Source organism: Phocoena phocoena, chromosome 10 (genome assembly GCF_963924675.1).
Source record: "Phocoena phocoena chromosome 10, mPhoPho1.1, whole genome shotgun sequence".
Classification (NCBI taxonomy): Eukaryota; Metazoa; Chordata; class Mammalia; order Artiodactyla; family Phocoenidae; genus Phocoena; species Phocoena phocoena.
This window is the reverse complement of record NC_089228.1, coordinates 73,101,616-73,127,321: the sequence shown is the minus strand read 5'-3', so window position 1 is coordinate 73,127,321 and position 25,706 is coordinate 73,101,616. Positions and strand designations below refer to the sequence as shown.

General features: G+C 56.3%; 2 protein-coding genes across 5 annotated transcripts; one reads left to right on the top strand and one right to left on the bottom strand.

Moving 5' to 3' along the window:
- Nucleotides 1-460: 460 nt before the first annotated feature.
- Nucleotides 461-5,464, top strand: DLK2 (delta like non-canonical Notch ligand 2). 4 transcript variants are annotated; one of them, XM_065885544.1, is made up of 7 exons: nt 461-562; nt 850-973; nt 1,475-1,601; nt 1,877-1,940; nt 2,949-3,079; nt 3,544-3,688; nt 4,545-5,464. In XM_065885544.1, the coding sequence occupies exons 3-7, from the start codon at nt 1,526-1,528 to the stop codon at nt 5,278-5,280; spliced, it is 1,152 nt and encodes a 383-aa protein (XP_065741616.1). In that variant the 5' UTR covers nt 461-562; nt 850-973; nt 1,475-1,525; the 3' UTR covers nt 5,281-5,464. The 4 variants fall into 4 exon arrangements, with proteins under 4 accessions (XP_065741616.1, XP_065741617.1, XP_065741619.1 ...); XM_065885545.1 differs by lacking the exons at nt 461-562; nt 850-973 and adding an exon at nt 569-572; XM_065885547.1 differs by lacking the exons at nt 461-562; nt 850-973 and having other exon boundaries at nt 1,526-1,601; nt 2,949-3,058; nt 3,634-3,688; nt 4,545-5,280.
- A 264-nt stretch (nt 5,465-5,728) lies between these two features.
- Nucleotides 5,729-25,459, bottom strand: ABCC10 (ATP binding cassette subfamily C member 10). Its single transcript, XM_065885966.1, has 21 exons — nt 25,299-25,459; nt 21,406-22,624; nt 20,028-20,255; nt 19,231-19,387; nt 18,893-19,002; nt 16,551-16,630; nt 15,752-15,923; nt 14,272-14,370; nt 13,669-13,858; nt 12,854-12,931; nt 12,504-12,698; nt 11,939-12,092; nt 11,554-11,743; nt 9,507-9,850; nt 9,026-9,195; nt 8,361-8,521; nt 7,823-8,076; nt 6,750-6,895; nt 6,555-6,652; nt 6,208-6,320; nt 5,729-5,882 (listed from the first exon to the last, which is right to left on the bottom strand). Exons 1-21 carry the CDS (start codon nt 25,457-25,459, stop codon nt 5,729-5,731), a joined length of 4,473 nt encoding a protein of 1,490 aa, XP_065742038.1.
- Nucleotides 25,460-25,706: the final 247 nt, after the last annotated feature.

Here is a 25,706-nt window from a genome sequence, read left to right as displayed (position 1 = left end):
ACGATTAGCCTGAGGTCAAGAATGGATGTTTTCCGGGGTACACAGGTGGGAACTTGGGGGGCACATTTACAAAGTCAGGGGCGTTCCCAGTTCAGAGAAGCTTCCCAGTAGTGGTCACGAAAGTAGTGGGGTAGGAAAGACAGACGTGACGGAAGGAGGGATGGAGGGGGTGGGTGAGTGGGCCAGGCTAATACTTAGGCACGGATCGATCCTGGAAGGTTGTGGTTGGCAATGATGGGGGAAAGAAGCGGACGGGGCGGAGGAGGAGGGGAGCAGACAGATTAAGCAGGTGATGTAGGATTTACAAATGGAGGAGGCGTGGGCTGGTGACAGGAGGAGGGCCAGGAGTGGCAAGTATGCCCTGAACGTGCATGGGATATATATGAGAAGCATGATGGGAAGCGGGCTGGTGAGAGCAGAGGTGGGGCGTGGGGTGAGCAGTGCGGGTCACGAAAGCGGAGATGTGAGATGGAGAATAACGGCTGTGCACATTTGGCCGACCCTTTACAGTCTGCTCCCATTTAGACTCCCATAATTTCCTCCTCCCATCAGGGAGAGCGAGGTGCGGAGAGGTCGGGCGGCTGCGGAGGGTGGGGTCCCAGAAGAGCGCGAGGCCCAGAGGAAGGGTGAGCGCCGGAGCGGGGGTGCGCGGTGCGTCTCCGGGGGTGGGCGCCGGGCGCGGGCGGGTGTGGGGCGGGCCGGCCACGGGCCGGGAGGGGAGGGGGGAGGCGGGCTCCGCCGGCACACGCCGCGCCTGGCAGGCGGCCTGAGCGCGTGCGAAGAGCCGCCGCCGCCGCCGCTCGGGGTCGCCTTGAGCCCCAGATTCCCCAGCGCTGGCTCGCATGGCAGCCGCCTGGGCGCCTGGCCCCGCGACCCGCTAAGGGCGGTCCAGCGCCCCGGCCCAGCCCTTCAGCTGAGTCCGTCGGATCCGGCCTCGCTCTGCGCCCCGGGGCGCGCCGCCTCCCAGCCCGAGGTGAGGACCGCGAGGGCAGGGGCGCGCTGGGCTGGGGGCGTTCTGGGGTGCCCAGGCCCCGCGCCGCGGCCGAGCCGAGTGCCGTGGAGGTAGGAAGGGGATGCGGGAGCAAGTCCTGCGGGGAGTTGGAGGTGGGGGGCAGAGACTGCTCGCTGCCGGGAACCAGCCCCCTAGTCGCCGCCGTGCTCGAGGACGCCCCTCGGCGCTGTTCCATGTCCCTCTCCGTCCGACTGCGTTCCCCGGCCCCTCCAGTGTCCTGACCTCCCTCTGCGTTGCCCATCTTTCAACTCCTTCCTACAGAGCCCGCTCCCGGTTCCTGTCTCCAATCCCCTCGTCTGCTCAGACCTTCCCAGCCCCCGCCCTCCGCTGCCCCCTCCGCTTCCCCCACCGCTTTTTTCTGTCTGGATGCCCCTCTCCCCTCTCGGCTCGTTATCACTCGGAACCGGAATCTGTGCCGCTATCTCCGCGTCCGGCCGCCTCCCAGCCTGTGCCGTCCCACAGGTGTCAGCACGTCTGGCGGTCCGTCTGTCCCTCCCGGGGCCGGGGCTGACCATGCCCAGCGGCTGCCGCTGCCTACATCTCGTGTGCCTGTTGTGCATCCTGGGGGCACCCGTAAAGCCTGCCCGAGGTGAGCGCTCCCCTGGGCTCAGGTCGCGGCCCTGTCCGGCTGTCCCTCGCTTGCACGTTGACCTCTGCCGGCCAGAGATGGCACTGCAGGCGCTCCGACCCGCGGGGTTGGCGACACCCAGGACATCCCTTTGGAATGGGATGAGTCTCTGTTCTGCCCTGTCCCAGAGCTGAGTCCACCCAATTACTGGGACCCTGCATCCTCTCCCTAGCCCCGCATCTCAGGCAGCTGAGCGCTGACCCCGCGCTCACTCCTCTCACATCAATCTCTTTCAGCTGATGACTGCAGCTCCCACTGTGACCTGGCCCATGGCTGCTGTGCGCCTGATGGCTCCTGCAGGTACCTCTCCGAGCACGTGCTCCCAAACGCTGTGCTCCACATTTCCCGGGCCTCCACACCCACAACCAGCTCAAGCCCCAGAGCAGAACGTCTAGGGGCTTAAGACTCTACTGCTCTCTCCCCATCCCCTCGTGCACATGGCACACAGGGCAGAAGGCCAGCCCTTCACCCTGTGCTTACTCCTCCCCAGTTCCCCTTTGCCTTGCCTCTCCTTTGCTTCTTCTAGCTTATGGCTCCCCACTTCACTCTCCCAACCAGGCATTCTGCAACATTCCTCTTCAAGATACCAGGAGAAAGACCCGAAGCTTGAGGGAGTGTGGAGAGTGGGAGCCATAAGGAAAAGGGGAGATAAAGGAAAGACATAAATAGAATTGGTTTAGCCTGGAAAAGAAAGGCTGTTGCAAGGGTTGCTGGGGAGAAGCGCTTACGAGAGTCTTTTCTGATGAATTTGAGTAATTGACTCAGTGGGGTGGGGTTGGGCAAATTCTGCAGCAGGAGGAAAAGAGTGTCTGGTCATAAGGAAATGAGCTGACAGGGCAAGGTCCTGGAGGGGCTGAGGGTGCTTGGGACTCTCCGAAGTAGAGCAGGCCTTTGCCCTGGAATCAGGGTAGGAAGATAGTCCTGATGACCTTTCAAGGTCACTCTTCTTAAAAAAAATGTTTCTAAGCACCTCAGACATGCCAGGAGTTGTGCTGGGGGCACTTACAGACATCATCGTAATTTCCTCCTCCACACATCCCTGCCAGGTGTATCCCTAGTTTACAGGTGAAAAAACAGGCTCAGAAAGGTTAGACAAAGTGCAGAACCAGGACTTGAATGCTGGTGTCTGATGGTCTGATACCATATATGTGTCCCGTGACCCTGCACAGCCCTATACCAACCTGGGATAGGCCTGCTTTCACTTGGGGGCTGTCATATTTGTCTGTTTCCTAGAAGCTCTGATCCTGCCTCCTCCATTTCTTCACATCCTTCTACCCAGAGCCCTGATCCTGTGCTTCTCCCCATCAGGTGTGACCCAGGCTGGGAGGGGCTGCACTGTGAGCGCTGTGTGAGGATGCCTGGCTGCCAGCATGGTACCTGCCACCAGCCCTGGCAGTGCATCTGTCACAGTGGCTGGGCAGGCAAGTTCTGTGACAAAGGTAGGGGAGTAGAGAGGGTAGCTGTTGTCTGGGGACCCCATGTGTCTTGGGAGAACGTCCATCCTTATTTATTGAGCGCCTCTTGTGTCTGGCTCAAACCCGAAAATATATGGTAGCTTATAATTTTAGACTTTATACCTCTGTTGTCTGAACTGGTCCTAAACACAACCCTATGTGGTAGGCAAGACACCTGCAGAAAACTGTACTCATATCACAGATGAGGAAACTAAGATCTACAGACAAGATACAACTTGCCCAAAGGCACTTTGAGACAGACTAACAGGGCCAGGGCTGAGTGCCTCCCGACTCCAAATTCAGTGTTGTTGTTTCCCCCCACTACACTGTACCAGCCCGGGCTGGGACTGTAGTACGAGCCACACCCACAGAACTTTGGGTGGGGCCTGGGCAGGTCTGGGTGCCAGACATGAGGGGCTAACCCCGAGCCCTCCTGGTCTCCTCTCCAGATGAGTACATCTGTACCACACAGTCCCCCTGCCGGAACGGAGGCCAGTGCGTATATGATGGGGGCGGCAAGTACCATTGTGTGTGCCCACCGGGCTTCCACGGGCGTGACTGTGAGCGCAAGGCTGGACCCTGTGAGCAGGCAGGGTGAGTGCTGGCCCCAGGTTAGATGAGGATCTGGTGATGGAGGAGAGAGGACTGTTGAGAGGATGGTGGGGCAGTGTTAGGGCTGACCGTCAGAAGTCCCACACGGGGGTACTCGAAGATAAAACCCAGTCTGTCAGAGTATCTGTAGGGTTTCTCAACTTTTTTGGTACCATGTGAACCATTTCTCCAACAAAAATCTACAGGGGCTGGAGGTGTAACACATCAATGTGTGACTCCCCTGGGTGGGGAGGCTGAGGGCCTAGGACTCCCCTCATCCTCCCAGGAAGGGTGGCACGCAGCCCCTGAAGTTGCTCCACACAGCAGCCTTATGCCTCGTGGTGAATGGGGAAATGGCCTACAGGTCTGGACTCTTCCTCATTTCCACGTCAAGCCTGAGAGCCTGCGTGGATAATAACCGTACACTTGCCTTGAGCCTTGCTTTGGGGCCAGGCCCTCTGCTACTTGCTTGACCCTAGATTATCTCATCTAACCCTTACCATTTGGGAAGCTGGGTACTGCTCTTATCCCATTTTTATATATTTTTTAAACATTTATTTTAAAATTTCTTGTAACACTTTTATTTATTTGTTGGCCGTGCTGTGCAGCTTGTGGGATCTTAGTTCCTCAACCAGGGATCGAACGTAGGCCCTTGGCAGTGAAAGCACAGTCCTAACCACTGGATCGCCAGGGAATTCCTCTAATCCTAGTTTTAAAATGAGGCATTTGAGGCTCACAGAAAAGTGGCTCAAGGTGACATAGCTAGAAGGGGGGTGGTAGTGGTGGCAGTGATCAGGATGTCGACCCGGGCTACCCTGCAGATGGCAGTCGGTAAAATGCCCTCTCCCACCCCACTCAGCTCCCCGTGCCGGAATGGCGGGCAGTGCCAGGACGACCAGGGCTTCGCCCTCAACTTCACATGCCGCTGCTTGGCGGGCTTTGTGGGTGCCCGCTGCGAGGTGAACGTGGACGACTGTCTGATGCGGCCTTGTGCTAACGGCGCCACCTGCCTGGACGGCATCAACCGCTTCTCCTGCCTCTGCCCTGAGGGCTTTGCTGGGCGCTTCTGCACCATCAACCTGGATGACTGTGCCAGCCACCCATGCCAGAGAGGGGCCCGCTGTCGGGACCGGGTCCACGACTTTGACTGTCTCTGCCCAAGTGGCTATGGTGGCAAGACTTGTGAGCTAGTCTTACCCGTCCCAGATCCCGCCACCATAGCGGACATCCCCCCAGGGCCCACCTTGGCTGTGGTGGTACCTGCCACGGGGCCTGTTCCCCACAGCGGGGGCGCCGGTCTGCTGCGCATCTCCGTGAAGGAGGTAGTGCGGAGGCAAGAGGCCAGGCTGGGCGAGTCTAGCCTGGTGGCCGTGGTGCTGTTTGGGGCTGTCACTGCCGCTCTGGTCCTGTCCACGGTGTTGCTGACGCTGAGGGCCTGGCGCCGGGGTGTCTGCCCCCCCGGACCCTGTTGCTACCCTGCCCCACACTATGTCCCGGCGCGCCAGGACCAGGAGTGTCAGGTTAGCATGCTGTCGGCAGGGCTCCCCCTGCCGCCTGACTTGCCCCCTGAGCCTGGGAAGACCACAGCACTGTGATGGAGGTGGGGGCTTTCCTGCCCCCTCCTTCGCCTCCTCTGCCGCTCAGAGTGGATTGGCCCTTTCTCGCCACCCCTCAGCTGGGATACCCAACACTGAGGGACCTCAGCCTCATGCCAGAAATATTATTTTTTTAATACAGAGTGTAAGATGGAACTTTATCAAATAAAACTATGGAAGTGCATGTGGGCTCCTTTGTCAGAAAAAATCCGCCTGGAGTCCCAGATGCAAGAGGGCCAGAGCAGAGGCCTGCTTCTGGGGAAGCCGCGGGACTCTGCCCCCGAGAAGGAGTGGTTTGTAAAGAGGAATCCGGGGTACCCTTTTCCCCTCTGCGGAGGTGAGAGAGAGGTAGAGCCACAGAAGGGTGTAAACAAGCGGCAGGCCCCCCTGTGCCAGGCAGCAGTGGGTAGGACAGAGCGAGGCCCTGTGGGGCGGGGACTCGGGGCCCTCAGGGAGAGGAGCGGGCTCCCTGCTGGCTGCTCTGCAGCAGCTGCTGGAACAGCGAGTGGGGCTGGCTGCGCAGGACGGCGGGGGAGTCCAGCTCCGCCACCCTCCCGGCTTGCAGCACCAGCACCCGGTCTGAGTTCAGGACCGTGTTGAGCCTGCGTGGGAGAGGGTGGTCAGCGTGGGGATGGAGGACAACGCCCTAGAGAAAGTTGACCTGCTTCCCCTCCTCTTCTCCTCTGGACAGCACCAGCCTGCCCCACAGGCTTCAGCCCCTGGCTCTGTGCTAGGGGAGGGGCTGCAGGCTCCCTCAGACAATGCGCTACAAAGGGCCTGGGTTGGTGCCTGGAGAACACAGAGCTGAGATTCATGGGGGTTGGAATCTCTAGAGCCCTGACCCCTGGGGTTTCTGAAAGGAAGGGAGGCTATGGGTCCATGACACCTTAGCCCCTGGTTAGATTCTCACTCTGGATGCCTACACACCTGTGGGCGATGGTCAGCACTGTCTTGCTGGCAAAGCGTTTACAGATGGTCTGCTGGAGCAGCTGGTCTGTCTTCTGGTCCACGCTTGCTGTGGCCTCGTCGATACACAAGATCTGGACCATGTGGAGAGGATGAGCAGGGAGGAGGGAGAAGAGGGTCAGCAGTGGCTGCTACATAAGCCCCAGCCCCCGCCTCCTGGTCTGGCGCAGGCCAGCCCACAGCTCCCCACCTCCAGCTCTAACTAGGTCCCTTGAGACCTCTCCCCAGTCCACTTCCTCACCCCCCACCCCTCACACGTCCCCTGCCTTCTTCCTGGCCCTCTCGAATGTCCCTTCCTCTTGTCTTACCTTGGCATCTGTGAGGAGAGCCCTGGCCAGACACAGCAGCTGCCTCTGCCCCAGAGATAAGCTCTGGCCCCCCTCACCCAGCTCACCATCCAGACCACCTGCAAAGCGCAGCATCTTCATCCCTGGGTTCTGAGCCTCCCTCAACCCCCTCCCTGCTCACTCCTGCCACCATGCAGGATAGGACCTAGAACTCACCCATAGATATGATCACCTCACTCAGGTGGCACTGCTCCAGGGCCTGCCACAGGGCCCTGTCCTCGTACAGACCCCGGGGGTCCAGGTTTTCCCGAACAGTTCCACTGAACAAAAAGGGCTCCTGGGGGATGATTGCCAGCTGGGATCTGGGGGATGAGGATGGGACAGGACGTGGGGGTCTTGGCTGGAGATGTGGCCATTTCTGCTCCCAGCACAGGTTTTAGCTATAGGTCCAGCCCTTCAGAAAAGCTTGGGGATAGACCTGATCATAACCCCCGTCCTGTTCCCCGCTTGGTCAGCCATGTACCTAGAACGGTGCCAGTGCTATGAGGAATACCAAAGGAACCAAAGGCCTAGACTCTGCCCTTAAGGAGCTTACATCTCACTGAGGGGCAAAACAGAACAAGCACGAGCTAAACTGTATGGTACTGACTCCAATCACGGGACAGCAGTGGATGGCAAAGAATGACCAGAAGGGACCAAGGAATGACTGGGTAGGGGATGCTTCAAGGTTGGAAGCAGGCCTGAAATTGGGTCCTGAGGAGCCATATGGTCAACCTATGGCCACCACAGGTTAGAAGAGAAGGCAGGAAGGCCAGGGCCAGGGCCTGGGATCAGTAATGGGCTTTAGGACAGAGCATCCCTACCTTTTTCCACATCATGGAACTCAGAAAAAATGATACTAGGGCAACGTGGTTGGGAGGGGTGTTTAGCTCCAGATGAGACCCCTTGTGGCCAGAGGAAACTGGCCCAGGTCTCCAGCTGTCCCAAGCACCGCCTGCCAAGCCGGAGGTCACAGCACCTGGGAGGCTCTGACTCAGGAGGCAGTGACTGGTGGTCTAGAGCGGAAGGTGTATGCTGGGAAGTACAAGATGAAACTGGGAAGGTGAAAACCTTAGGACCACAGCTATGAACCCCTACCTGAGCACTGGCAGCTCACTATCCTCGCCTGCTTGTCCCATCCTCCGTCTCACCTGATCAACCCTGTCTGCCCTGAGTTTATATAAAGCCTTCCTAACTGGGCCTTCCTCTAAGTGCCAGTAGTCTGGTCCCCTCTCCTCCCTCCCCCAGACCTGAGCTCGGCCAGCTCCAGCTGGCTGGTGTCCACGCCGTCCAGCAGCACTCGCCCAGAACTGGGCTCCAGCAGCCGAAAGAGCACCAACAACAGGGAAGACTTGCCAGAGCCCGTGCGGCCCACGATGCCCAGCTTCTCTCCAGGCTGCACGTAGAAGGTCACCCCATCCAGGGCATTGGGCAGCCCTGGCCGGTACACCAACACCACATCCTGGAACTCCACGCTCCCCTGGCTCAGCCAGCCAATGCCCAGCTGGTGGGGTCCGTGGGTGGGAGAGGGAGGGAGATGGGTGAGACGGGGAGGAATGAGGAGAGTGGAAGCGAGAGGAATGAGGGATGGATGCCGTGAGAGGAGAGGTGGGGGAAACGAGGAGTGATGGGGGGATGGACACAAAAATCAGGGAGATCACAGGGGACGGTACAGGAGCAGAGAAAAAATGGTAAGGGGCACAAGGAAAGGAACTGGGGGAGAGACTGGGGCTGTCAGGAGGATCCTTCAGGGTTCTAGCACCAGGCTGGGGTGAGGGCGCAGGCTACCTGCGGCCGCTGGCCCTGGGGCTCCTGGGGCAGGTCACAGGAGTATTCCTCCAGCCGCTCGACGCTCACCATCATGGCTTCTGTCTGTGTGAAGCTGCTCACCAAGCCGGAGAGCAGGCCCGTCAGGGACAGGGCGTAGGACAGTGACAGGCCCACGAGTCCTGGGGGAAGGGAACACAATCGCCAGGGGAGGCTTGGACGCTGGGATGTGTGTGGGGATGGCTGGGGAGAACGGGCGAACCCTGAGCTGTGGACCGTGGGCATTTAGAGGAAGCTGGCACTGACGGAAGAAGATGCAGGAGCCAGCCCAGGCCCACAGGAGGCTGGCTGCAGCAGCAGAGTGGAAAGGCTACGAGGGAGGACGGGTGGAAGGCAGGTGGGCTAGGGCCAGTTGCTAAGTGCTGAGGACGGGTGAGCAGGGAGGGGCAGAGATCAGAAGACTTGACTAGTCCCAGATCCACGACCACCAGGGTGAGTGACTCCTTGAGACTCAGTTTCCTCAACTCTAAAACGCGGGTGATGAGAATTACAACATATCCTCACAGGGAACCCAGGCTGGGAGGTGAAAATGCTTTGGGCTGTAGGGGCAGTGCAGGGAGAGGTCTGGGGCAGGTGCTGGGAATAACACACTTCTGAGGTGAGAGTGAAGGGTCCCGGGGCGGCACCTGGGTTGGCGAGGCCCTGCTGGTGCTGCACCAGGGCGATGCCTGCGATGGCGCTGACCACTGCAGCCCCCATTAACTGTAGCCGAATGTCCAGCCACTGCATCGTGGCGCTGGCAGCAAACTGGCACCTCTGGTTTAGCTCCAGGAGTCTCTGGTTCTCCTCCTCAAACCTGGGGGAAGCCACGCCACAGCTGCACGGACCTGCCCAGACGCCCTGCCCGCAGGATGCCTCCTCCTCGGAGCTGACCTACACGCCCACAGGCTGCACCTCAGTGGTACGGAGGAGCCAATGTGCTCTCTCGTAGGGGTCTGTTCAGCGTCACCTCTCCCCCTTTTCTGTTTCTTTCCTCTTCCCCCTATGCCCTCACCCACCCTTCCCTTCTCAGGAGACTGAGACCCGACCCCCTTCTTCTCAGGGGTCCCCCCTCCCCCCAGCACCTCACCCCCCTCGCACTGGTTGGAGGAGGCGGACCTCACACACCTGTAGGTGGTCCCAGTGGCCCGGAGCACAGGGAGGCCCGCCAAGGTGTCAGCCAGGTGGGTGTAGAGAGGAGACAGGGTGAGGCTGCCCAGGCGCCGCAGCTCCCTCGAGGAGGCCCTGTAGTGGCGCTGCACGCGGTAGTGGATGAGGCTCAAAGGCGGCAGCAGCAGCAGCAGCCAGGGCAGGCCAGAGCCCAGCACAGCCAGGAGGCCCAGCAGGCCTGCCGCGTTGGCCAGGAGGATGTTGAGGATGAAGGGCAGGCTGTCATCCGCACAGGCCACGTCGGAGGAAAAGCGGTTGAGGACCCGGCCCGTGGGCGTGGCGTCGAAGAAAGTCACCGGCGCCTGGGAGGAGGGGTGTGGGTGGGCCAGGGCAGGGGCCAGCGGAGAAGCCATGGAGGCAGCCCCCGGGGGAGGTGGGCTGGGGGGAAAGGCCCAAGGTAGAGAAGAGGAAAGGAGTAAAGTGTCCCCAGAGTTTGGGGGCACTGAGGCGGGGCTGGAGGAGCTTAGAGGAAGAATACCCCAGGTGGGAAAGAGACAGTCTCTCCCATCCCTCTGGCTAGCGGGGGCCCTGAGAGGCCAGGCGGGCCACCCCTCTACTTCTGTGCTAGGCATGCCTACCCCCCTTTCAAGGGCAGGTAGCTAATCTCTTTCCAGAAGATGGAGTCTTCAGGCCATGAGTGAGATTTAGTTAGATGTTAGGAGGAACATCCTGATTGCCTGTGGCGGGACAGAGTGGGGAGGGCGGCAGTCAAAGTCCACACTGTCCCATGGTCAAGCGCTCAGGCTCCGGAGTCAGACTGCTTCTTGGATTCCAGCCCTGCCACTTACCAGATGTGAGACCCCACGTAAGAGGGCTTCATCTCCTCAAGGCCCCTGTCCCTCATCTCAAAAAGGGGGATAGTAATGAAACTGTACCTCCCGGGGCTGACAGCAGGACTGAAGCCACAGACAGCAGTCAGGAGCTTAGTAGGGTCTGCCTGCCACAGAGCAGGTGCTTGGTAACTGCTAGCTACTTAGACTACTTACTATTGGGAGGTACGGTCTCAAAGACCCTTTCCCTTTCTCTACCTTCCCTGTCCCCCAACTCTCTGCCTTTACTTGGGGATCAGTCCTATCTTAAGGCAGGGCACTAGGTCAAAAGGCTTGCTGAAGCATTTCCTAAAGCCAGCTTATGAGAAATTAATTCCTTCACAGCCTGAAGATGTGGGCAGACAATGGGCAGCTGCTCCTGGAAAGGCAAGGGAAAGACCCACATGTCCTGGGTTCACGGCCACAGAACTAGCCTTGTCCAGGTTGCACACACTCTCAGAGCCTGTTTCCTCATCTGTAAAAGGAGGATAATAGTACCCACCTCACAGGGTTATAATGAGGCCCTAATAAGATAACAGACAAAAAAAGAGCTTCGTAATAATAACAACATCGGTAATAATAACTGTAATTGGGCACTTAGTATATGCCAGGTACTATATCCCAAGCACTTTCGATGTACTGATTAATCCCCATAATGACCTATGGGGCAAGCAACAGACTATATATACACACAGCAACAGGGATGGACCTCAGAAAGACTCTAAATAAAAACTGTGAGAAAAGGAATGTCATTTGTGAAACTATGTGTACACAAAACACAGGCATTTTGCAAAAAGCCAAAAAGATACATATTAAACACACCTAGGACGGCTGCTTATCAAGGAAAGGAGAGGAAATGAAAGCAGGGTTTGCAGATAGATAGGAATGGACCAATACATAAAATTAAAAAGGGATCTCACATGAACTAAGGGGTGATTAGCTCAGTCCTCTGCGCCGGAAGTAAATCTGAGGAAGATTCTCTTCTCCCCACTTTATAGATGAGAAAGCTATAGGCCTAAGTAATTGGGTTTGAACCCAGGCAGCTGCTCTGCTCTTGGCCTCTCCAGGTCTCAAGTGCTGCACCCATCTGTGAGGGGCTGTTTTCTCCTGAGGACCAGGAGTGGGGACAGGCCCCTGATGGAGCCCAGGTACCGGGAAGGGCCCCCCATGCCACCCCCACCCTCCCATCCCCTCACCATGAGGACTCGACTCAGCAGGCGGCGATGCAGGGTGGAGGCTGCTCGGAGGGTGCCCGCTGCAAAGAGCACTGCCCGGAGGAGGGTGCAGAGGGAGTTGACGCCAGCAATGGTCGCATACACGGTGAGGTAAAAACGGATGTCTGAGGAGCCATTGGGGGCAGCTTTGGGCAGTGGGAACACTGAGGTGCTGGGTGGTGGGGAGGGGGCTGTGGGTAACCCAAAGTGGGGCCACTCAGGGGTCCCTTCCCCACGGCCCCTCCCAACGCCACTGCTCCCCACCCTCCAGGAGACACAGGCCCTGGAACACCAGCCCCCGCAACTCACTCCCTGCCTGGCAACCACTCTGAGAGCCCCAGGCCTGCTCCTGGCCCCAGCCACTCACTAGAGGCTTCCGGGGAAGAAGAAGAGCAACTGGGCAGACAGTGGCCCTGCGGAGCCCAGGCTGGTGGGAGCTGGCGCCTCCTGAGAGCTATTCTTGGCTGCCTTCAGCTGAGCGATCCAGTGGGCGAGCCACCAGTCAGCCGAATTCCTGGTTGCTGGGTGGGGATGGGAAGGAGAAAGCTGCCAGACAGCTCATCTTCTTCTTTCTATTCAGACAGCCCCGTTTCTACCCTCCTCCCCAGCCGTCCCCACCTTATGTCCTCCCCAGTGTGCACTTCTTTCCTGGGCCCATCACCTTTCAACTCTGGGGAGAGTGTGATCTTGAATCCGCAGAACGGGAGTCAGCCTTGGGGGCAGATCAGAAGGTGGCTACGGAGCATCCCTGCTCCCCCCCGGCTCCCGGCCCCTGGGACCCTCAGAACTGGGGACATGTCTCTAGTCCCAGCTGTCGCCCACACATGGTTGAGTGTCTGGGCTTTGTAGTGATTAGCACAGGTGATGGATGTGATGGGGACCTGGGCGACAGGGCTGGGGGTGGGATGAAGGCCTGCAGGGTTTACTCCTACCTTGCATGAGGAGCAGAGAGAAGAGGATGGCGAGGGCCAGGCCCCAGCCCACGGCCCTCCAGTATGCACGGTACACGTGGAAGGCCACGGCGCCCTCCTTCTTGCTTTCTTCCTGCAGCAGGCGGCCAGACGTGCTCTCCTCCACCTCCAGCCCCTCCTTTGTTTTCTCTGGGTTCTGTACTGATTGGGCTGTGACTGTGAGAATCAGAGAGGTGGGCGGGGGGGTATTAAGCTCACAGGATGACAGTTGGAAACCTTAGTGTTCTCAGGGGCAGGGAAGCTTCCTAGAAACATCTCCCTACAAGTGTGGTGGCGAAGAGCAGGCTCTTCCCTCTCACCCCGGGCCGTACCTGGGTCAGACTCTTGTCCATCCTCAGCCCAGGTTTTGGGGGCAGCTTGTACCAATGGCAGGATCTCAGAAGGGGGCCCTGGAAGGCAGCAGGGGAGATTAGGAGGGGGCTCTTCTGGGTATATTCTATGCCTTTCTAGACATGTGAGCCAATCCACCTCCCATGCTCTTTGGACCCCCTCCCTGACCTACCCTAGCAGGGCTGTGCCCTGGACCCGCAGACCCTGAGCAGGACCATCAAGTCCATCCCTCTGTGTCTGGAGTCTGATCAGCACAGACAGAAAATGTTCACCCCAGGGAGGAGAGTCACGGCCACCTGTGAGAACCCTGTCCAGAGGCACCGCTCACTACCGCTGGGCTTTCTCCTCATGCTTCCTGGAAGTCCTAACCCGCTGGTGGAGCCTCATCTGCTCCTGTTTCTCTCCACTGAACGTGCCAATGGTCATGTCCCTCTGGATAATAATCGATCAGAGTTTCTGTTTATTTGTTTTTAAATAAAATGATTGTTCTAAACCTGACTGCTTTCCTTTCTCCGAGGACATCAAACTGTTCTCTGAGATCCTGGGCCTCTAAGTTCCCAAAGCTCCCAGTCACAAAGCCTGCGTCACAAAGCCACAGGCTCCTTTCCCTCCTGCTCTCTGTTCCTCACACCAGTTTTGTGAAGGCAGAAGAGGGTCTCCCATTAGACAGAAGTATGACGGGGCCCAGATCACACACAGAGGGGGTGGCAGAGTCTGCACTTGACAATCCATCTGCCGCACCCGAGCAGATGGCTCCCTCGCTCAGCCGGGCTCCCACCCTGGTGGCCCACATTACCAGCCTGGATGAGGCGCCCAGCCTCCATCAGCAGCACCACATCAGCCCTCTCCAGGTACTCGGTGCGGTGGGTGCACAGCAGCCGCGTGGTGTGGCTCAGCACTCCCAGGATGCACCTGTGCAGCAGGTGGTTGGCCACGTCCGCATCCACGGCGGCCAGAGGGTCATCGAGGAGATAGAGCTCTTTCTCCTAGGGAGAGGTGGGGGCATCATGGATATCAAGTCCTCTGGCCAGAACCCAGACCTCTCCTAGGACGTGATCTTGAGGCCATCCCGGAATACGGTTGAGAGGAACTCTGGGGCTACAGCAGTAAAGAAGGTGGTGAGACCAGCGGGTGGACTTCCCTCCAGTTATGCAAGGCCAGTGCCCCAGGGCCAGTGTTCAGCTTTGCTGGGTCCCAGTGCCTCAAGCCACATAATGCTTTTTAAAGAGCCTTTAATTCTGCCTTCAATCTACAAAAGGGGGATGGGATGGCCAAGGGACCAACACCTTAGGAGTATGCAGGGGAGAGGGAAGAAACCAGATGCCTATGAAAATATCCCCACACTGCCCCCTCCCCAGCGAAGCTCTTGAGGCTCCGGGCTCCCCCATCTTCAACTTACCTGGTAGACGGCACGAGCAAGGGCAATCCGGGCCCGCTGTCCTCCGCTGAGGGTCACACCCTTCTCCCCCACCTCTGTCTGGTCCCCAGCAGGCAGGATCTGACAGGACAGGCCCCGCAGTGTTGGTCAGCGAGCCCCCCAATACTTTCCACCCCATTTCCTATCCCTCTGCAGGGAAGAGATGGCGGGGGTCAGAGAGCCAGGGAACTTGAGGAGACTGGACTTGACTTTGGGGTATGTGAGCCAGAGGGGACAAACCACAACTCCCAACAAAAAAGAGCATTTGTTGAACACGTTTTTCTTTTTTTTTCTTGAGGAATTTTTAATAAGCTTTCTTCTTTTTGTTTTTTGTTTTTCTGGCTGCGCCACGCAGCATGCAGAATCTTAGTTCCCCGACCTGGGATCGAACCCGTGGCTCCTGCAGTGGAAGCGCGGAGTCTTAACAACTGGACTGCCAGGGAAGTCTCCTGTTGAACACTTTCTATGTGCTGAGCACATTACAGGCATCATCTCATCTGACCCCCACAGCAACCTTACGAAGTTGACATTATTTCATTTTCACAGATGAGACCAAAGCTCAGAGTAAGTACCATGCCCAAGGTCATTCCACAGCTAGTAAAGGGCAGGACACGAATGTAGATCCTTAACCACTCCGTCACACTCACTACCCTGCCTTTTTAACAGGCAAGGATGAAGATGGCCAAATTCAAAGTGAAACTTTCCTAGGTTTTTAGAGAAGGAAGGTATCCCGAGCCTTGGAAGAGGTATCCTGTGGCCTTGCGAGAGGTCTCCTTAGCTAAGGGGTCCCCATACCAGAGGAAGCACCCGTGGTCGACCAGATGGTGGCTCCCCTGAGGGAAAAGCTTTGTGACTCATTTTTCTTAGTACCCAGAACAGCTCCCAGTACCCAGGAGACATTTGGGAAATGCCTGATATAGAAACAAATGATAAGTGGACATAAGGTGCTCCATGGCTGGAGTCAAAGGTCCTCCTTTCCAGGGAAGTTCCACATCTACCTGGACAGGGTTGTGCTGATGACAGTCCTGCAGGGGATATGGGGGTTGGGTGGGAAAGTCACGGGAGAAAGCTGGACTCTCATCCCCCTTAAATTTAGCATTCTGGATGTGGGGGGGTCTGATGGGCTTGCCAGACTTCTCTAGAATAACCTTGACTCTTCCAGTGGGAGGTGGGAGAAGGCCTCTTGAATCAGACCATTAGCCAGACCTACAGAGAGCTAAGCCTCATAGGAAACCCTCCCCTAGTCCCAAAGGCTGCAGGGTTCCCTCGGCTGCTGTGTGGAACACCCAGTCTCCACCCCACCCCCCAGGCCCTGTGCAGAAGCTGGACTCTCTGGGAGGATCAAAGCCTGATAGCCAGTCCTGGGTAAATGATGCCTGAGTACAAGCAACCCCCTCCCAGAGAAGCAAGTCTCTGACCTGCGGTGTTAGGGACGCGGGGAAGTGGGCGGCCAGGCACTCACGCTGAGGTCATCGTTGAGGGCACAGGCTTCCAGCACTTCCTTGTACAGCTGGGCATCAAACATCTTCCCAAAGAGGATGTTGTCTCGGATGGTGGCAAACTGGATCCAGGGTTCCTGGGTGGCCAGGCCAAAGCCTTTGGACAGCCTCCACACTGCCACCCGCCCCCGCAGCCTGCAGAGAGCCAGGCCAGCAGCATGGGAGGCTGGCTCCCCGCTGGTCCCCTTTCTGCCCAGCCCCTGCCTCTCAGAAGCCTCTCCAGATTGCTGTCTTTTACACGGGGTCCCGCTCCATGTCACATGGCTCTCTAGATCGGCAGCCACTGAGGTCGAGGGATCCTAATAAGGCTGGAGGCTCACTCTGGACTGGGGAGGGAAGAAATTGCTCTTTGGCTGCAGCCAAGCAGCTGTCATATGTCGATGTGCTCAGAAGAGAGTGTGGCCACCACCCTGCACTCATTCATTCTTACCGCGAAATAAGAAGGCCCTCCCTCACACCTCTGCTCCTCTCTGGATCCCTCTCGTGCACAAGCGCACTTTCTGAAAGAGTAGCTGATGCTGGCTGTTTCCATTTATTTCTTCACTCACTATTACAGCACTTCTAACACTCTGTGTGATGGTTTTGAGAACCCACTTTCACTTCCTTCCCCTTTACAGACTGAAAACTCTCCCAAGAAAGGGACCATGTCTTGCTCATCCTGGCATCCTGTGGCCTCTAAAAAGGTGTCCACCATGTAGCAGGGGCCAGGAAAGTGCTGACGAAGGGCAGAGCTGAGGACACGGGGTGCTGGAAGCTGCTTACCTGTGCAGCTGTCCCGCGATGGCAGCCAGCAGTGAGCTCTTCCCGCAGCCCACCTTCCCCACGATGCCCACCAGCATACCCTGCGAGGAAGCCACACAAGTGTCAGGTCTCCCTCCTGAGGCCCTGGGATAGCAATCATCCCATGAAGGCTTCTCTCTAGGCCCCAGTTAGCCTGGAGGGAAAGAATTCTCCACCCCACAGGCTGAGCTGTGCCTCAGTGACAGAAGCTGTGTGGCCCCAGGGGAGTAGGGTGTTTTATTCTCCGCTCAGAGAAGCATCAGTTTCACTGTGTGAAGGGCCTTTGGAGAGCAGCAGTGTGCCAGAGAGCACGGGAGGAAAACTGCCCGAGAACTTCCAAGGAAAGCTCTGAGGCAGGCGACCTAGGATGTGGTGAGGGGAAGGAAGGACTCCAGGCTTTGGGGCCCGGATGCTGCTCTGGCTAACTCCACCTGCAGCTAGATTTCTTTTTTTTCTTTTTTATAATAAGTTTATTTATATATTTTTGGCTGCGTTGGGTCTTCGTCACTGTGCTTGCGCCTTCTCTAGTTGCAGTGAGAGGGGGCTACTCTTCGTTGTGCTGTGCGGGCTTCTCATGGCGGTGTCTTCTCTTGTTGCGGAGCATGGCTCTAAGCGAGCGGGCTTCTGTAGTTGTGGCTCACAGGCTCAGTAGTTGTGGCTCGCGGGCTGTAGAGAGCAGGCTCAGTAGTTGTGGCGCACGGGCTTAGCCGCTCCGCCACATGTGGGATCTTCCTGGACCAGGGCTCGAACCTGTGTCCCCTGCACTGGCAGGCAGAGTCTTAGCCACTGCGCCACCTGGGAAGTCCCTGCAGCTAGATTTCTAATAGCTCGGGGCAAAAACAATGTTTTGCACAGGTACCCATTTCTGTGATTTGCAGTTTAAAATTCTCTGTGCTCCCTTCCTTGCTTAGTTGTAACATACATTCATGGAGCTATCTCTTTGTACACAATGGAAAAAAATTCCTTCCATAGAAACAGGTGGGGGCTTCCCTGGTGGCACAGTGGTTGAGAGTCCGCCTGCCGATGCAGGGGACGCGGGTTCGTACCCCGGCCCAGGAAGATTCCCACATGCAGTGGAGCGGCTGGGCCTGTGAGCCATGTGCTGCTGAGCCTGCGCGTCCGGAGCTGTGCTCCGCAACGGGAGAGGCCACAACAGTGAGAGGCCCGTGTACCGCAAAAAAAAAAAAAAAAGAAACAGGTGGGGCTCCTAGCAGCTCTGTCTGTGATGTCCCACACTGCCAGCCAGGGTTAGCCTATCTTCCAGCGGACACCAGACCAACCTGAGCCCTTCCCTGGGAAGCCTCCCTCTTCCTGGCTGTGGCCTGTAAGTGGAAGGGCTCTCTGCAGGCCTGTCTTCTACTCGGTGGAGAGCAGGTCCACAGAGAGAGAAGAATGAGGCAGATACAGAAAGAGAAGCAGACGGAAGGAGCTGCTCGGCGAGTCGAGGCCTGGCTCTGGGCTGCTGCTGAGATCTGCCCACATGCTTGCCTGTGGATTCCGCAATTCATCTCTATATCCTCCTTACAAATTCTTGTTGGCTTAAGCTAGCTCCAGTGGGTTTCTATGACTTACCTCCAAAAAAGCCCCAACTGACACATTAGTAAAATTCCTTTCAAAAATTCCAGCCTTGTCTTGCCTGAACTAAGAGGAAAAACAAAACGTTCAGCCCAAGCCAGAAACACGAGCCAAATGCGGCAGAGGCAGTTCAGGCTCCACTGGAGGACGCTGGGTTGAGCTGTGGGGCAAAGGGTTGGACACGGGTCAGGGGAGGGTGAAAACTCAGGACTCGGTGAAGAGGAGTTGCCGTCCTGCCAGGAATGTTCTTTCAAGTGCTTCTTTGATGATGTATGCCAGGGTGTGAGTCACAGGGTGTGATTCCTTTTCACCAGGCTAAATAGAGGATTATCTGTACCATTTTCAAAATCCTTCTGAGCAGGTGCTGCTGGGCCTCTCCCGGAGGTCCCTAGCCTGGGGATGATGCTGGATAAGTTCTGGAGTCTGTTCTGAACTCAACAGCCCCTGAGGGACACGGAGAGAAAAATGCAATTGTTGGACTGGACTGGGTAGATGTGAATGGTCTGGTGACCAGGGGAGAGATGTGACTGCTCTGAAGTGGCTGTGTGTTAGAAAACTGACATTCAGAGATAAGGTATCATCTCCTCTCCAATGAGAACCTGCTCACCAAAACCCCTCTGGTCCTTCCCTCAGTAATTAGAGCCACTGGGCCATCTTGCTATGATTGGCTCTGTCCTTGTTTATCGGTCACTGAGCTTGCATGCCCCTCGTCAGTCCGGGGATTCTGCTAGGGTGTCTGACCAACCAACCTTCTTCACTTCGAGGTGACTGATGAAGGTGTCCTGGCTGGTTCCAACTGGGTCCCAGGAGAAGAGGGCTTCGTGTAGCTCCAAGGCTGTAGATGGCTCTGTCGGAGGATCTGAACAAGGAAGAAGCCACTCAGCTTGGGCTTCTAATCCACAATCTACCTGCCCAGGGCTAAATCAGCCTCAGTCTTGGTCTGAGGATTCTCCCCCAGGAAATGGCCACCTGCCCTGCCTAAGTTCTGCTGCCTCTGGCTCCTCTTGGCAGCATCCGTGTACGGCAACCAAGGGGCTACAGTTCCCTCCTCCCCTGTGCCAGGTTCCGCCCTCCAGCTTCCCATTACCTGGGCTGTAGCAGGCCTGGGGGTTGTGGTTGGGAAGGTCGAGGAAACGCTGGATCCGGTCCAGGGACACTTTGGCCTCCAGGAGGCCATTGATCACCCAAGGGAAGTTGTTGAGGGGAAGAATAAGCATGTGCACCAGGGCCAGGGCCGTGAACACCTAAGTGGGGTCGAAGGTGGGGGGAAGGGTTGGAGCATCACCTGAAGCTCGGGAATTATCTGAAGGCCTGCTCTATGGGTGGCCCTGCAGACAGGTCTGTGGAGGGGAAAACAGGGCAGCAGCAAAACTGAGGAGTTTGCTGGACAATCTTGGGTTAGAGGTGGCAGAGGTGGCCAGTCCAAGAATCCCAGAAATTCCAGATACTCCTCCAGGGATCCAGGTTGCTCCCTGATAAGCACACACACCTAGCTCACTCTGAGACCTTCTCAGAATTTCCAAGTAGCAATGTCACCCGGCTATACCCAGCACTGGATCCACCTTGCACTGGATCGTGAACTTTTCCTCCAAGGCCATCAGAATGAGGATAAGGGGACCTAACCAGAAGTAGGACAGGAAGAGGAGAGGAAAGAAAGGAATTCCTTCGCAGAGGGAAGGGTTGTATATCCGAGGCCCCAGATGAAAAGTCCCTTCAGAGAGTTTCTTCTTGGTTGGGAAAGGATAAGGCAGCCAGGGACCCTCCATCCCTCCTTCCCAGCCAGCACTGAAGGCCCCAGTCCACCCCTCACTCCACTGCAGTCTCCGTGCTGCTGCTTCTCTCCCATGCATTCCTACAGCTGTCCCCTCCCCTCCTGGTCCTCACCTTGGTGGCAGTGAGCTGGTGCCCCATGAGGACATAGGTGATGAAGATGACGATGGAGATGACGACTGGCAGGGCAGCCCACAGGTACACACAGGCTGCATCCAGGTACTTGATGACCCAGAGTCGCCCCAGCTCTCGAGCTCGGCAGGCCTCTACACGGGCCCCCAGCGCCTGCTCCCACCCGAAGAACTTGATGACACGAATGCCACTCAGCAGCTCTGTCATGAGCTAGGGGTGGGGACAAGAGAGCAGTACAAAGTGGAGACACTGCTCACGTGTGTTCTCCTCTGCTCAGTCTCCCCCAGGCTCCTGGCACAAGATGTCAGGTATTCTGAGCCCCCATATGCTCCAGCTGGGGGCAGGTTGGAGCTGGAATCCTCCCACCTTCCTAGATGAAGCAGTGGAGAGTAAAGCGGGGTGGGGGGGGGGGGTCGGGTGGTATGGGAACTATTCCTATAGGAGTATACAGGTGTAGGAGGGCACACCACAGCCCAGAGTCAGGCAGAGGACAGGGCCAGGCAAGACGGGCAAGGGCCAGAGGAACTCCTTGAATCCTAACATTCAAACATCCCCAGCCTGCAAGCCAGGGAGGCACTGGAGCCTTCCCAGGTGGCCCTGGAGACTAGTCAATAGCTGTCATAGGTAGGGGAAAAGGCCTCATGCCATAACCAACTTTCAGAGACACCCCCCTCCCCATTAGCACTCGGAGCTATTCCAGTAAGAGGTTGACAACTACGCTGTATGGACCCCTAAGCCCACCATCCCCTCTGGAAAGGTACTACAATCACTGCACAACCCGGAACGACTCAGCCAGACCCTCACACCTAGAGTTGGCCCAGGTAGGAGAGAGACCTACTCCTTTCCCCACAGCCCACCCCTAAGAGGTAGCTGGGGTTCTCCTAGGCCTCTTCACATGCGGTTGTGGGGTGCTCTGTGCCTGAGATGAGGAGGTGGGAGACTGGGTCCTGGCTCTAACACTAAAATCCCATTTGGCCCCAGACAGGTTACTTCCCACCTCCTAGGGTTGCTCTTAGGGCTGCACGAGCTAATACTATAATATTACTAACAGGCTACACTTACTTAGTGCTTACTTTGTGACTGGTACTTGCCAAGCGGTATCTCATACGATCCTCCAACTGTGTTATGAGGCAAGCTATTATTATCCTCGTTTTACAGATGAGGAAACGAAGTCCCAAAGAGGTTAAGTGACTTGTCTGAAGTGATTAAACTAGTAAGTGGTAGAGTTGGGATGTGAACCCATGTCTGTCTTTCTCCAGTCTGAGCTCTCAACTTCTAGATCACACTCACTCTCTCAGGCACAGTGCACGGGAGGACCTGGGGACTCTGGATGACTGAGGGACCCCAAACGGCCCCTCACCTTAACCCGCGCATCCTTGTGCTGTAGCATCTCCTGGTTGCTGGCCATGATTCGGGTGGCAATCACTTTGTTGATGGGAACCAGCAGCAGTGCCAGGATGAGACCACCCACGAAGGCCACATCCACCTGCTGGTGCAGCAGGTAGAGGGTAATGACCAGCTGCAGGGGCAGGCCCCAGGCCTCATGGAAGCTCCCAGCAAAGTTGAGCAGCCGCTCAGAGTCGGTGCCTAGTAGGTTCAGGATCTCCCCAGTGGGAGGGCGTCTGGGCCCCAGCTGTAAAGCCTTTCGGTACAGGATGTTCAGCACAGCCCCCCGTGCCTGAAGTGTCACCTTCCGCACCTCATACCCATACTGATTCTGCAGCACAGCGCCCAGAACGGCCCCACCGGCCAGCCCCAGGGCATAGAGCAGGCCATTGCTTAGTGGCTCCTGCCCCTCCTCCAGGAAGCCCACCAGTAGGGACAGTAGCAAGGGTCCTGAGAATCCCAGCATGGTCCCCACCAGCTTCAGCAGTCCAAGTGCCAGGTAGCGCTGCCCCAAGGCCCCATACAGGGCCCTCCATATTCGGGTCCCCTCCTGCCATTGTGCCTGGAAGACATGGGCTAGGTAGGTTGGGTGCAGCCTGTCGGGGAGGCGGCAAGTGTCCTGGGGCTGCCGGAGCTCTCCACGGGCCCCACGGGCCAGCAATGGTGCCAGCCAGGCATAGGAAAAGCGTGATAGCCAGCTCTCCCCATCTTCAGCTACCTCGGGTTCCTGTCCCTCGGAGAGAAGGGGCTCCTGGGCCCAGGGTTCCTGTGGTCGCCCAGGGACTGCCCAGCCCAGTCCATAGGCCAAGAGTGCAGCCAGCTGCAGGATGAGAAGGCATAGGCGGGAGAGGGGCCCTGGGAGAAGTGGAGGCAGAAGTGTGCCTCGCTGGCAGTGCCATAGCAGGGTCAGCACTAGGGCTGGGGCTGGCAGGAAGGCAGTCAGAGTCAAGGCCAAGGGCCCCCGGGAGCGGCCATGAGGGGAGTGAGCCAACACCCACAGGGCCAGGCTGTGGCTGATCCAGGCCACAGCTGCCACGCCCCCGGCCAGCACCTCTAGCCCTATGGGCCCTGGGCCTGCTCCTGGTGGTAAAACGACTGGAAAGAGGTCTAGCAGTGGAAAAATGGAGAGCAGGAAGGAGGATGCAAGTCGGACCCGCCAGCCAGGACTGCAGCGCGGGATGTAACCTGGATTCCTGGGGACAAGGGGGAAAAGAGAAAAGGAGGCATATCGTCGCTGACTCAGGGCCCAGACATACCTCCAGTAACTCACTTACCTAGAGGGAACCAACTCACTTTCCTGCCTATATACCTTATTTCCATCCCATTTTACTCTGGAACTCAGGGTCTTTTCTCCCAGGAAACCTTCCTGGATTAACCTAACCCATTTTTCTCATCTACCTATACCATTTCTCGTCATTCTTTTGCCACAGAAATAAAAAATTCTGAGTTAATGTTGTATGGAACATGAAGACCCTAATTACAAAAAACACCAAAGAACAAACAAAAAAAACCCCAAAAACCTGAATTTTCTTACAGATAACAACTAAGAGATGAGTTTTCATTTTTACAAAAGTATCTACATAAAATAACCCTTAAATTCATCCGGAGCACTATTAGATGGATAAAAATTTGACTTACATACAGCTTCTATACACTAACACTATAGCCTAAATTTTCTGAAGCCTCAGAATATTCTAATCTCTGTTTCTCCAATGGCTGTAGAAGACGGTGTGGATCATTTTTGTGACTCCACTAGCTGAAGAGAAACCTCTTTTCAGTTTTGTTTGTATCATCTTGGCTTGCAAAAAACGTTTTTAATAAACAAAAGGGTTATCTGCCTGCATTAAAAATCAAGTACGGGGGGCTTCCCTGGTGCGGCAGTGGTTAAGAATCCACCTGCCCATGCAGGGGACACAGGTTCGAGCCCTGCTCTGGGAAGATCCCACATGCTGTGGAGCAACTAAGCCCGTGCACCACAACTACTGAGCCTGTGTTCTAGAGCCCGCGAGCCACAACTACTGAGTCCGCGTGCCACAACTACTGAAGCCCGCGTGCCTAGAGCCTGTGCTCCGTGACAAGAGAAGCCACTGCAATGAGAAGCCCGCGCACCACAACAAAGAGTAGACCCCGCTCGCCGCAATTAGAGAAACCCTGTGCGCAGCAATGAAGACCCAATGCAGCCAATAATTAATTAATTAATTAATTTTTTAAAAACTCAAGTGCAGGAAAACACACCTGCAACAGTACATATCAGAACACCTTGAAGGTTCATATAAGAAGAGGTTCATATAAAAACATATAAATCTGTATTCCCTTTGTTGTTGGTAGGGCTGGGTTACTGAAAATTTTAATTGTAGGTCAAAATGTTTTGGGTTTCTTTTAAAAAATTCAGTGATCACAGTTATATGGAGGGGTTTATATTCAGATAAAAGTCAACCTTTAATAATTCTTTTTTCTAAGATGTGGGGACAGAAGAACATTGTGAGCCCTTGGAGGCTGGTACACTGGCTCCAAGCTGGCCATTAACCAGTTTTATGAACTCAGGCAAGACTCTTTCCTTCTCTGCATCTCATTTTCCTCATCAGCACAGTGAGCAGTGAGGAGTCTGGACCCAAAGCCCTCTGAGGTCCTTTCCTGTCTGAGATTCTGGATCTCTCTAAACCTTTTCAGCAACTTGCAAAAATCTGTTAAATGAAGTGAGATAACCACAAATTCTGTGGATTACATATTGGTCTTTCTTGCCTTCTCCTTACACTGTGAGATCCCAAAGGACTAGGCCAACTTTTTTTTTTTTTCTGTACTCGGGCCTCTCACTGCTGTGGCCTCTCCCGTTGCGGAGCACAGGCTCTGGATGCACTGGCTCAGCGGCCATGGCTCACGGGCCCAGCCGCTCCACGGCATGTGGGATCTTCCCGGACTGGGGCACGAACCCATGTCCCCTGCATCGGCAGGCGGACTCTCAACCACTGCGCCACCAGGGAAGCCCTAGGCCAACTTTTAAAAAATATTCCTCTGAGCACAGATAATCCTTCTGAGTTAGTCAGTGTCACTCTGTGCTAACCCTCTCCAGACTTTTGTCTCTGCATAAGAGACAATCAGGATTCCTCCCAGACCAAGCAATTCTGAAGCCTCTCCTACACAAGGAAGGGATTCATCATCCTCTAACTCATCTTAGGTAAGGACATAGTCTGTCCATTGGACTAGGGACTCCCAAAGACAGACCAGACATTCCTCCTGCCTTACCAGTAGCCAGAGTGAGATTAACTTAAGCCATATCTAGACATGCAGGAACTAAGTACAAAATCAAGGTGAGTTTAGCACCTACACCTTATAGCCCCAAATTCAGGAAGGAATAAGGTTCTGATTTTGCTCTTCTCTTCTACTGACTGCTTCCTCTCCAACGAGTACATATGCTTTTCTTAGCCTATAAACACTGAGGTTTCCTAGGTGGAAGTGGTGAGAAACTGGTCCAACATCTTCGGCACACGTTAACCTTTTTGGCTTAAAAACATTGCTCAACCACTTTTGCCTCCAATTCATGACAACTGTGTTTGCGCATCTGAAAATCTACAAAAGTGATGATTTCTACCATGCATCAGGCCTATAAAAATGTGCCAAGCACTGCACTATATGCTTAAATGCATTATCTAAGTTAAATCTCCCAACGATGTTATGAGGCTCAGGGAAGCCAGGTAACTTGCCCCAGACAGCCACAATGCCGCAGAGTGGTCATGCCCACATTTTATTCTACTTTTGCCCCCTACTCCAGAGATCTCACTATTTCGGTTACACTTCCGCGGAGATATGGGTTTCGAGTGAGGTCTGCAAGAACACAAGGACAGATCTCTTGCACCCGTCTCTACCCACCTCGGGTTGCCCCAGTGGCAGGCACTGAGCACAGCGAGGAGCGCGTGGGGCAGGGCGCTGAGCACCAGCTGGGTGAAGCAGTGGCCGGTGGTGTCCCCCTCCCACACAGGGAGCGGCTGCAACGCGCTGGTGCCGCACAACTGGGCCAGGAACCGCTCCATGGAGGCCTCACCTGAGAGGAAAGCAGAGGGTGGAGGAAGGGAAGGACCCTCCCAGAGACAGAGGAATACGCGTTCCCAAGTACTAGGCGCAGGCAGGGAGCAGGCACCCGAGGGGGCGGGACGCTGACCAGGAAGCGGGGATGGAGCAGAGTGACAGCGCGTCCCCTGCCGGACCTCCCCGCCTCCAACCCCGCCCACAAAGCGGGACCTTCCCTTGCTGCCGCCCCGAAACCAGACACCGCCGGTT